Source organism: Chondrus crispus, genomic scaffold (assembly GCF_000350225.1).
Source record: "Chondrus crispus Stackhouse genomic scaffold, scaffold_105, whole genome shotgun sequence".
NCBI classification, from domain to species: domain Eukaryota; phylum Rhodophyta; class Florideophyceae; order Gigartinales; family Gigartinaceae; genus Chondrus; species Chondrus crispus.
The window spans coordinates 62,761-74,174 of record NW_005178923.1 but is presented as its reverse complement, the minus strand read 5'-3'; the positions used below and the strand labels follow the sequence as shown (position 1 = coordinate 74,174).

At 53.9% G+C, this 11,414-nt stretch overlaps 8 protein-coding genes; 3 read left to right on the top strand and 5 right to left on the bottom strand.

Moving 5' to 3' along the window:
• Window positions 1-988: 988 nt before the first annotated feature.
• Window positions 989-1,810, bottom strand: CHC_T00001608001 (hypothetical protein). The gene has a single exon (XM_005712480.1). It carries the CDS (start codon window positions 1,808-1,810, stop codon window positions 989-991), a length of 822 nt encoding a protein of 273 aa, XP_005712537.1.
• Window positions 1,811-2,018: 208 nt separating this feature from the next.
• Window positions 2,019-3,350, bottom strand: CHC_T00001607001 (hypothetical protein). XM_005712479.1 is given in 2 exon segments: window positions 2,019-3,146; window positions 3,147-3,350. 1 exon segment carries the CDS (start codon window positions 3,348-3,350, stop codon window positions 3,147-3,149), a length of 204 nt encoding a protein of 67 aa, XP_005712536.1. The 3' UTR covers window positions 2,019-3,146.
• Window position 3,351: 1 nt separating this feature from the next.
• CHC_T00001606001 (hypothetical protein) lies at window positions 3,352-3,462 on the top strand. Its single transcript, XM_005712478.1, has one exon. It carries the CDS (start codon window positions 3,352-3,354, stop codon window positions 3,460-3,462), a length of 111 nt encoding a protein of 36 aa, XP_005712535.1.
• Window positions 3,463-5,179: 1,717 nt separating this feature from the next.
• On the top strand, window positions 5,180-5,479 carry CHC_T00001605001 (hypothetical protein). Its single transcript, XM_005712477.1, has one exon. The coding sequence runs from the start codon at window positions 5,180-5,182 to the stop codon at window positions 5,477-5,479; it is 300 nt and encodes a 99-aa protein (XP_005712534.1).
• A 1,534-nt stretch (window positions 5,480-7,013) lies between these two features.
• CHC_T00001604001 (hypothetical protein) lies at window positions 7,014-7,187 on the bottom strand. Its single transcript, XM_005712476.1, has one exon. It carries the CDS (start codon window positions 7,185-7,187, stop codon window positions 7,014-7,016), a length of 174 nt encoding a protein of 57 aa, XP_005712533.1.
• A 10-nt stretch (window positions 7,188-7,197) lies between these two features.
• CHC_T00001603001 (hypothetical protein) lies at window positions 7,198-8,377 on the bottom strand. XM_005712475.1 is given in 2 exon segments: window positions 7,198-7,642; window positions 7,643-8,377. 1 exon segment carries the CDS (start codon window positions 8,375-8,377, stop codon window positions 7,643-7,645), a length of 735 nt encoding a protein of 244 aa, XP_005712532.1. The 3' UTR covers window positions 7,198-7,642.
• Window positions 8,378-8,469: 92 nt separating this feature from the next.
• Window positions 8,470-9,871, top strand: CHC_T00001602001 (hypothetical protein). XM_005712474.1 is given in 2 exon segments: window positions 8,470-9,576; window positions 9,577-9,871. The coding sequence occupies 1 exon segment, from the start codon at window positions 8,470-8,472 to the stop codon at window positions 9,574-9,576; it is 1,107 nt and encodes a 368-aa protein (XP_005712531.1). The 3' UTR covers window positions 9,577-9,871.
• A 5-nt stretch (window positions 9,872-9,876) lies between these two features.
• On the bottom strand, window positions 9,877-10,903 carry CHC_T00001601001 (hypothetical protein). XM_005712473.1 is given in 2 exon segments: window positions 9,877-10,126; window positions 10,127-10,903. The coding sequence occupies 1 exon segment, from the start codon at window positions 10,901-10,903 to the stop codon at window positions 10,127-10,129; it is 777 nt and encodes a 258-aa protein (XP_005712530.1). The 3' UTR covers window positions 9,877-10,126.
• Between the last annotated feature and the right edge of the window lie 511 nt (window positions 10,904-11,414).

The window sequence follows — 11,414 nt, the reverse complement described above, 5'->3', positions numbered from 1 at the left end:
GCCGAGTTTGTGGCGGCGCGCCGCGCCGACGGTCTGGCCGCCTTTGCGGCCGTCGTCAGCGTGGGCGGCGACGGCACGCTCAGCGAGATCGTGCGGGGGCTGTGCGCGGCCTGCCCGAGGGGCGCGGGCGCGCCGCCGCCGCCGCTCGCAGTCGTGCCGGCCGGGTCTGGAAATGCCGTGGCCGCCAGCTTGGGGCTGCCGTCCGTCGAGCACGCCGCGCTCAACGTCGTCCACGCGCTCAGGAGGGGCCGCGCCGGGAGGCCCATGGCCGTCCTGAGGTATCAGGCCGGCGGGAGGGAGAGGGTCGCCGTCGGCGGCGTGCAGTGGGGCTTCACGGCGGATGTCGACCAGGGGACGGAGCCGATTCGCTTTCTGGGCGGCCTGCGCTTTGAGCTGGGCGCGGTGTGGGGCATTCTGAGGAGGAGGGTTGTGCGCGGGAGGATGCGCATTGCGGTTGATGAGGGGAAGCAGGAGACAGTTGTGAGGGAGATTGAGGGGAAGAGGAAGGCCGCGGGGAAGGGGCCGCTGAAAGGCATGGGAGAGTGCGTGGGGGGAGAGTATGTGTTGGAGGGCGGCTTCGCCATGGTCGTAGCGTGGAACTCCCACTTTGTCGGCGAAGGTTTTCAGCTGCTGCCCGAGGCGAGCCTCACGGAGACCGGCGTGTTTGACGTCGTCGTCGTGCGGGAGGGAATGGGGCGGGCGGACATGGTTCGCATGTTGATGTCCGCTGAGGATGGCTCATTTCTGTATAAGGTCGATGGTGTCCAGTACTACAAGGCCACTAGGTTGGAGTTTGAGCATTTGGACGGTGACTATTTGACTGTCGATGGAGACAGCGTCCCCGTCGAGCCATTTGTCTTGGATATGGCCGACCAGGACGGCCGCTTGACCATCTTGGACTCGTTTTCGGATGATGCAGTGGCCACGGGTACACCGTAAGCGTCGTCACCGCGCCGGTGGGGCAACGTTTTGGTACGTACGGAGTGCCTTACGTTATGAATGTTGGTGTCACCTTTGTAAATAGACGCTCCGTGTTCTCCGCAAGCGTTTGGCGTACGGCAGCAACGTCGACGCCCTTGACCTCCGCGATAATCTCGGCCGCCCTGACAAGATTAGCCGGCTCATTGCGCTCCCCCCGGCTCGGTGCGAGTGCTGGGGCATCGCTCTCTAGCAGCAGCCTCTCGGTAGGGACGCGGCGGACGAGCTTTCGCAGCTGGTCGTCCCTGACGACGGACGGCGGGACGGAGAAGTAGAGGCCCTCTGGGACGCTCCGGAGGGCGCGCTCGGCGTGCACGGCGCGGCCGTCGAAGGCGTGCATGCACACTGCGACGGGTGCGCGGCGCGCGGCCTCGACGACGTGAGCCAGCGCGTGGTGCCCGGCCGCACGGCTGTGTACGGAGAGCGGGAGCGCGAGTTGCTGCGACATGGAGAGGAAGTGAGCAAAGGCGTCCGCTTGCAGGCGCTTGGCGTCTGCGGCAGAGGCGGCCAGGGAGAGCACGCGCGGCGTGTAGTCCAGGCCGACTTCGCCGATGGCGACCGCTGGCGTGGTTTGGAGGAGAGAGGTGATGCCGGACAGGGCCGCGGAGAGCTGCGCAGGGGCGAGCGTGGTCACGTGCTCGGGGTGCAGGCCCAGGGCCGGGTGGAGGAAGCCCGGGTGCGCCGCGGTTAGGTTGAGGACGGCGTGCGCGTCGGAGAGGGTCTCTGAGACGCAGATGATAGAGCTTATGCCGGTGGTGCGGGCACGCGTGAGGACGATGGGGAGGTCGGAGATGAAGGCCGGGCTGGTCAGGTGGGCGTGCGTGTCGATCATGGAAAAAGGGAAGTGAAGACGCGGTGGGGTCTTTTTTCGCATCCCTCTTGCGATTGTTTGGTTGCGGTGTGGTACAGTTATGAATACGCTTGGTAGTTGGCTTGGCGGTCGTCTGAATTCATTTCCTTGATGCGCAGGTCGTATGAGAGGCATGAACAGGGTCTGGTGCTAAAACGCCGCTTGATGTAATATGAGCGACAAGACGACATGAATACATGTGCAGCGAAAGCACAAGATGAAAATTTACATGAGTGAGTTACAGATACACTATTCAGCATGAAGTCATGTTCAACATCATCCCCAGTGGAACAATGGGCTACGCGAAACTTAGTGGAGCAGCGCAGAGCGTATCAAAGTGCATATCCCACGCACTTTACACAAACCGCCCGCTGCTAATTTCTTACTGCATCTCACGCAATGTGAGACACATTTTCTTCTCAGCACAGCCTTTCGGTCTTGGAACCGTTCGGATGTTGCGAAAAAAGATCATCCATCTGCGAACTGGCCGAAACTATAAAGAGGTCTTTCGGCGATACAAGCGTCCGCGACGTGGAACTGCAGGCTTGGTCTTGACTTAGTCGAGACTACAATAGCGCAAAGCCAAACCACCATCGCCGCACGGCCTTCAACTTGGGTCTTGTCCTCACGATGGCTCGCTCTAAAACGCGCCCTGCCGTGCTTGCTGACTCATGTACACGCTGAGCAGATGGTAGCCGTACAAGATATTCGCCGTGTCCGGGGAGCGCCCCCAGAAGCCCTTGCACAGTCTCTCCATGAAGCGCTTCATCTTCCTGCCAGCCGCGACGAGCACCTGCCGATGTTCCTCTGATACACACTCACCGCCGCCCCGCTCCGCGTCTTTATATCCTCGCCTCCACATGCGGACCTGGTCCAGCAACTCACGCTGTGGGACAAACTGCCCGCCACCAAAGGCGTCTTCCATCTTCAGAGAAAGCAACTCGCTAGGGCGTGCGAGCGTGCTTCGGTACGCAGCCTGCAGCACTAGCGCATGAGATATGCACGCGCCGCATGGGTCTCGCTCTCTAGTCACTACGGGACTGCGCGCGGTCACTCTCATCCGGCCAGTGCGGGGAGGCTGGAAAAAAAAATCCCCGACTCGAGCGAGGGGGAGCCCCCCCGAGTGGCACGTGCGTTGGAAACAAGCGCGTTTGAGGTCGCGGGCAGCTTGGTTTCTACACCTCATTCGTGCGCACGCCTTCATGAGGAGGGGCGGGTGTCCTGCTCCAATCTCCAGCCCGGGCAGGCCTGCTGAGCGCGCGGAGGATGCGGGAATGCAGGACTGCGGCAGCACGCGTGGACACGCGGTGCCCGTTGGCTACGGGCATGAAAGGGCGGCGGTGGTGCGCGCATGTGAGGCGTGCGGGTTGTGATGGTAGGAACAAGTTGTTGCCTGTTGGCGAGAGGCGGGGGAAAGGTCCCGTCGCATCGTAGAAACTGGAAAGTGGATTTGTTTTTTGGTTACTTCTGGGTGGTTTATGGTCAGATATTGTCGGCTGTTTTTCCACATCGACTTCATCATGATGGCCTTCCATGACGAAGCCCAGCTCTTCCGAGAGGACTGTTTGAAGTCAACTAGCAAGGGACCTTGGAATGCAGCAGCATCGAAGTCCGGGCGCTTTCCAGGCGCATAAATGAGTGTTCAGAATTGCATACAGTGGCAGCTGACGATAACGTCACAATCCGCAGTCTATCTCGCAAGGGACGTCACCCACTGTCATATTGTCCCGATTCGTTGAGAGTTTGTTTCCCAAAACACGTCGCCTCTGTAATCGATTCAAGTCCCCGTGCTCGTCATGAAATCCACAAAGCTTCACCGCTCAGCTAGATGCAAATTCTTCTACGAAAAGTAGTGCGTCCCACCCAACCCGGTAAGACGAGGGGCCCGACAAGATGGCCTGTCTAGCGCCTCAACCCCGACAGGATCCTCGTAGACAGGTCGCGTCTCCGAGCAGCAATCTCTTCAGTCTCTGCGCGGCTTTGTAGTGCTTGCAACTCTTTCATGTAAGACACGATCTCTCACAAACCCTCGCGACACATCATAACATCCACTCCGAAAACAACGTCTTTCACATTTCTCACGAAGAGCCCTCAGTGCACTTTCATTTCCTTCGTCCACAGGCATCATAAGCCTTTACATATCTGCTCCCCAGGTAGGCTATTTCCATAAGACACGTCCCACGCCATGTGGAAAGATCGACAATTACAAGCGACGCAGCAAGTTGCTTTTTTTTACAGATGGCGTCCATACAGTACACAGTGACAACAAAGCTCGAAGGTGGATCCAGATCCATCTCGAAAACCTGCACATAAACTTTACTGTAGGATGCGGGGGAGACGTATCCTTTAAAAACAAGCCTACGTGACCCAACGGAGGATCACGCGAGAACGCTTTCATTTATGGCACTTCTTCCCTTCTTGAGTCGCCACCATAACATTATTCTTACTTTTGACTATTCTGCGAAGAATTTACCCCACCGCTATTCTCTGGCCATGCCAGGTCTAATTGCAAAAGAATTAAATCTCACCAAGCGCCGGTACTGCACTGAAGCTTTACTAGCGATCCTAATTCACGCGACGGATGGACCTCTGGGTTGCGACTAACGTAAAATATTTGAAGCCAGACCACAGGTCATCTCATAACGGCCAAGGATGTGCTGTCTTCTCGATCAATATACTGTGCATTGAAGTCGCTCTTATTGTAACAGCTTCTTCAAAACGTGGGCACATGGCTTAGTGCAGTAAGAAAATAGAAAGCATATAGATGAAACTGAAGTAAAACTGATTGTCTTTGTTTGCTTATCTGCAATATCTCGTCCACCTATCACTCCGTTTCATGTATACTGTACAAGTTTTGTAGTAGTGATGCATTTGCCACCTCACCATCTTCTGGTACGTACCGTACACTGTGACGTGTCAAGATCAGATGACAGATTTTCATTGTCTTGGTCGTTTGAGATGAGAACATCTAATGACTCGATGACTCGATGTTTTAGATTTGACGCAAAACAGGCACCACCTTATTTCTTTATAATCTGAACAAATCCATATGGTCCCACCGAACTAAAATCACAATGGCATTGGTACGGCGATCGGAGCAGTAGCATCTGGTAGAGTACATTGGATCGACGGAGAAGAAATATCTGGCACTACTGTGACAATGGCTGTTTGTCAACCACTTACTAAAAACAAAGTCATGCAAGCAATCATCCCTCTCAGGGTGTTCGCCAGGACAACCACAGATAAAGGTTTTCTTCCTTCGCTTATAGTTTTGCGACAATTCCGTGCTGGCCACAATCGCTTCTCAATCCCTTCTCTCCCTGACCAAGAAGTACATTAAGAGAGCTTGGAATGCTGAAACAGATTCTTGAACGGCACTGTTCCTACTTTCGCGCGGCTAGAGGAGATACGTATGGTTTCGGAAACGCGGTTCTGCAAACTGAAGGAAATTTGTTTCGAAAGCTAAATCCTCTTGCTACGTCGTTTCATTCCGTCAAAATGGTTGGTGCGATTTTTAGCAAACAGAACGTGTTAGAAACCAACTTGAGAATATTGGAATACGTCTGTTCCGTTCTTCAGGGCTCAGAATACACAAACTGTATTCTGAGCCCTGAAGAAAATGGCTGTTCACAGAGAACGATCAAAACCTAGCGCCACTAAAAAGTCAGCTTCATGAAGGACTCGCATACAAAAAATCGAATGGAGTGAAGAGGGCAAAGGACATGGCATTTGGACGGTTTTCCGAATCGAAAAAAGGCAGTTGCTTGAACTTCATCATGAGGATCCAAAAATAAACAAGCCGTCAATAAACGCTTGCGAACTTCGAGCGACATGTAATTTGTCTTCGCATGTCAAAGGTATTGGCTATATTCATTAGAACTAATTGTATCCAGGCGTCATGGTGACATGACATAGAACACAAACGAGGCCTGAGATTGATCGAAAACAGCCTCTGATCATATATCACGTGAATACACGTCCAGTAAGCCGGGGAATAGAGCCTATTTAGAGTTCCTCTCGGTTCTCAACTTCCGATCTGTGCTCATCATTTGAGCGCAGCTCTTTCAGCCGTTTCCGATTTCGCTCTACGATGCGTTTCTTAGTGCGTTCCTGTTCCTGCGGGGTGAGATCGTGCCAGTTTGCGATCCGCGACGTGCTACCGTCGGCGTTGATTACGATAGGCCCAAGCGCAGCCGAAAGGTCGAGCGTGTCAGTGTTGTTCAAAGCATCATTCGACGCCGGCAATCCTAGCTGAGCCGCCGACAAGAAGATGATCGAAGACGCGACAGCTGCGAAAAGGACGAGGGAGAAACGTGGTGTCATGTCTCATCACGTGAAGGGTATGTATCCTCACCCACCACCTAGCTAGTGAAGCGTCAAGGGATGCTGTTCGGAAAACAAGACGCTCATTTCTGCTGATCGTGGCAGAATGAAAAACAGGCCTTTTTTGTTTTTCAGGGTTTTCATGTGCAAATGTACCCTGCGTACCCTTCAAAAGGATACAGGGATGTTTTAAGCCCTCATTCCGTTACATGGTTAACCAGAATCTCAGCTATGTTTGAGACTGATATACTGAGTCATTGTGAATATGTGCGGACATCCTGCTGTGGATAGACCAAGTTCAACTTGTCGGAGGTGAAAATGTTTTTGGTCAATAAAATAAATTTTTGCAAAAAGGACCGATTTTGCAAAAATATATAAATTAAATTTAACATTCAAAAAGCTACCTTAAACACTATTTCCTTAACGTGCTTGTTTTCGGCAATAGCATTCTGTAGAACACCGGGATGGCAGCTTTGAATACGCAGAAAGCTTAAGAGCATAATGCAGATTGAGTACCAAGTCGCCTTTTTAATCTGGCGTTTTTGGTTTCGAAGTTATTTTACATGCGGTTTTAAGGTGGTTTAAAAAGCTTCTTTTGCAGACATCTAGATTTTTAGAAAAACAACCAGGAAGAACAAGCAATTCTCAGAAAGTTCTTTCTGGCCCCAAGTTAGAAGCCAAATACGGTGGCGCGGGTATCTTTTTCTTTCTTGTTGCGGAAGCGAAAGTCAAGAATAAAATAAGTCGAAAAACGTCCTCATTGGAGAACAATGGTCCAATAGACACTAGAGACACTGTGTGTGAAAAACAATGAAGTGGGTGTGACCACCCCTCAAACTCTGTCTGCATCACATATGCAAAACTAATACCGTGTGTCCCTGAACCGAAAGTGTGCGTCCACGCCTGCAAGAGGCCACGGAGATGCTGAGTATGAACTTGCAACCGTTTGTGTGTGTGCCACGTTCATGCTACGGCGTTTTAGGCCACGAAAAAGTAAGACCTGCGATATTGTTCTCCCTCTGAGAGCGGATAGCATGATTGCAATATGCAAGGAAGCAACTGTTTAAAACATGGGGAGCTGTACAACGAAAGGACTTTGAAGAGAATTTCAAGGCTTGAGGTGCGACACAGTTAGACCCGTTATGAGGCCTTGAAGGTTGTACATTATAACGAGGAAGAGCTTTAGCAGAAGAGTTCAGTGGAGAAAAAGAAAGGTAGCTGGAGTGCTTGTCATGACAATGCCGGAACTCCCTGGCTCAAGAGGATGTCTCAACAAGTGGATGAGGAGCCCAACAAAACTGGAAGGGTAAGTCGGAGCTGCAAAGGATGATGATAGAGTAGAGCAGCAGCCAAGTTGTAAAGCTCAGACTTCGCCTGTCAACAAACTGTTCAACTATTGACTGAAAATGACGATACAGCTCAGACGTGAACACCGCCAGAAAAAGGCCGCATCGACCCCCGAGTCCATGAACTCAGTGCACAAGTACACAGTTAGAAAACCCACCACCGCTGCGACAGAACGTGCCTGGTGGCAAAAAACGCGGTGAGCGGCACGATAAGGTTATCCTCAACCGGGGCCAATTCCACCGCTGCAGCCAAGGCCGCGATTTTCACAAGCTCTCTCTTCGCCACATGCGCCACACCAAACCCAACTGCGCGAGCCATTCTCAGCATTCCCAGACTCCCCAGCACGGTGGCTGCCACAAACGCCACACTCCCCGCTACGGTCTTCCTCCTCCCGTCCCTCGCCGGCAGCGGGATGACCGGCCCGCCGACGGCGCCGCCCACGACATCTGCAGCGCCGTCGCCGCACGCCAGCGCGGCAGCGGCGACGTACGTCGCGGCTTCATGCCTCCAGCCGAGGGCCGTGATCAAAGCTACGGCGAGCCCGTAGGCCATGAGCCCGCCCGCCTCCGAGTGTAGGTCGGAGCCGCGAGCTGTAGCCGACGCGAAGGCGTCACGGGACGGGGCGCGCGCGATGCGCGCGGCGAAGGAGAGCGGCACTACGGCGGCGACCCATCGCGCAGCTGGGCCCGGTGCATACAATGGCCAGGTGAGGAGGAAGAAGGGCGCGGTGGTGATGTGGGAAAGCTTTCTCGCCAGGCGGGCCGGGAGCGCGCCAGAGGTGGAGAGACGGGAGACGACGCGCGTCCAGACGAAGGCACCCGCGTAGCTGATGGCACCGGCGAGTGCGTTGCGGAGGAGGACGGCGGGGAGGGCTGGCATCGTAGTGCCAGAACGCGGATGGGCGAGACTTCTGGCGGATGTGGGGCGTCAGATCAGGGATTTGTGGTTGGAAATATATATGATTGCTGGACATGGCCGTTGAGGTTGAATCTCCTGCTCGACTGACACAACGCCCTCCTTATAAAAACGACCACATCCGACCGCAGCCGAAATGCCAGGACATCTTCTGCTACACGAGTACTATGGCCTTCGTACCACCTCTTCCTGTCCTGCACCTCAATTCCCGACAGCCTCGAAGGCAATCTCATTTGCTCCGCAGCGCCTTCCCAGGAGTGTCATGTCATCCTCGACCAGCGCGCGCGGCCCGCTCTGTGCTATGGCACCGCCTTGCATGTCCATACATGGTGTCGTCTCGCATGCACAACACATCGCCCCCTGCATCAGCCCCGCCAACTAGCCCGCCGCCGGTGTCTCCGTTGCTGTCACGAAAGCCTCTGGTAGTTGCCGCTGTTGTTCTGCTGGCCGGTCTGTCAGTGCTGGTGTCGAAGTACGTCAACTTGTCCGCCCTATTCGCCGCGCTCAACGCGCACGTCGAACAATTGGGCGTTGTCCGTGGAGGCCTGCTTCTAGCCGCCATCAACTATTTCACTGTGCTCTTCTGCTTCCCGGCCAACATGGGTCTTATGATTGGCGCGGGCGCTGTTTTGGGCCCGCTGCCCGCTTTCCTTGCGCTCTTCACATCGAAGCTTGCGGCCGCAGCCACCGCCTTCGCTCTTGCCCGGGGAGTGCTTCATGAGAGAGCGACTCGGTGGCTGGAGCGGGCGCCGAAATTAAAGACAGTGCTCGCGGATACGGGGAAGAATGGCGGGTGGAAGTTTGTCGTGCTCATGCGGCTGAGCCCATTTCCGGGGTTTTTGCTAAACTATCTGCTCAGTCTGACAGGCGTCGGGTTTGAGCATTATTTGCTTGGCACGATAGTGGGGATCGCGCCGAGCATTTCTAATCTCGTTTTAGTTGGCGCGACGGCGAAGGACGTAGGGATCGGCGTTGGCGGAGGGATTGTGAGGGGCGGATGGCTGGGCATCTCGCTCAAAGTCCTGTGTTCGGTGTCCATGGTTGTTGTCAGCATCATTGTCACGAAGAAAACACGGAAGGCTTTTGCAGAGCTGGATGAGAATGGGGAGCGAAAGGAGCTGCCAGCCATGGATGCTGAAGTCGTTGCGAGGACTGGCCCATAAATGCTCTAATTCTGCGACCGGGGAAGCTATCGGTTTCCCATGTCGGGGAGGCAGATATCCGCCGGCACCCTCATCGACATTTTTGAGGCATTGTCACATAGAGTATCGGAAAGATGACGTGATAGGCGCGCGAGGTATGGCTCTCACGCTACCTGCCACGGAACACTTGCTGACGGTGGCACCGCGACACTTAACTTCTGAACGGTAGGGGTGAGTACTAGTTTTGAAAGGGGGCGAGCGGGCAGTCTCTGACTACGTGTCTATAGGAAAGGTTCTATGTAAATGTAATACACAACACACAGCGAAGTACAGTAAAATCATTTATCGAAGCCTGTCTGCACCCTGTATATAATATACAACTCACTTCTACACGTTTAGTATAAGACCGCGAGTATATCCGCTTTCTGTGCCCCGACCCAGTCGCAGTTTTTTTTTTCTCGACAACGCACCGCCTCACCATACTTCATTTTCTCATAACTAGAGAATATATTTTCCGAAGAGCGGTGCCGGCGTTCACAGGTCACTCGAAGTCGTATCTGCAAACTGGGGCTTAATGGTTCGCAGAGAAAAGGCGCCCAAGGATCTGCGGGCCGTAAGGTTGTTGCATCAGATAACCAACAAACACTGCCACAACCGATAGATACATCGCCGATAGCTTTACCGAATCACCGAATACCATACTGTTTCTTGTTTCAAGAGCTTGCAGACGTTCTTCTAAGTCTGCCAACTTTTTCTCTGCCGCTGCAGCACGTGTCTGCTCCTTACATAACAACAACCGCAACTGCGATACAGTGGAGGACATCGCTTGCGCAGCTTTAGACTTTCCTGCCCGAGCATTTCTCAACTTGAAGAAACCGAGCTGTTCTCGCAGAGAAGTTGTCTCTGCTTTTGCATGCGACAACTCCGCTTTTGCCGAAGCGAGAGACAAGCGCAAACACGCGAGCTCTTCTTCCATAGCGTCCGCGATTCGTCGCAGAGCTGCTCCGACTGGAAGGTCTGGAGTTTCGGAAATGCCGCTCACGATCATATTCTCCATTTTCTCAACTCTGCGCGCTCGCAGATTCAGCCCTGGCCGAAAGTTTAACATCTCGGCCCAACGTTTAAGTTGCGTCATGGCTCCCATCGTGAGCCAGAGTGGAAGGCCACCGACAAGTTCAGGTCTGTTCTCGACTTTCCGAGCGAGCGGAGGTGGTGTCGAGGTTTCCGATCGAACCTGGCTGGCACGTCCTTCCGCCTGCTCCAAATTTCCGGCGGTCATTCGGAAGCTGCTGGAGATGGCGCCACACGCCAACGAAGCAAAGCCAAAGCCGAGAGGGGTGGACCTCATGCTGGTGTCTCCACTCAAGCTTTAGAGTATTGACTTGGGAGCTCTGCGTGGACCGAGGGCTCTCGATGAGACTCGCAAGATGCAACGGAAGAGATGCCGTTCAGACAATTGCGGTACCGCGGGATATAGAGCGGTTTTCACAGTCACAGTAGACTCTAAAAAATGGTCGCTGAGCAAGTAAAAAGGGAACGCGTGGAACTAGATTCTCGAGTAAGTTGGCGTATGTTAAAGTCGAGGCACCACCTGCGGCAGGATACTGCGATCCTTCCTCAATTCCGTTCAACTGAAAAATATCGAAACACAAGAGGCGTTTGCATCATAATCACTTACTTTTTGCAATGACTTGCCTGCCCTACCATACATGCTGACACTGACATCACTCGCAGATCGAAATCTGTTGCTCTGCTCGCGTGTCCGGGCTCAATCACAAATGTGCTCCAGTGCGGTCGGATGCGGCTCACGATGCCCTCATGGCTCAACAGTGTGAAGCCCTCAAGAGTTCGCACAGCTG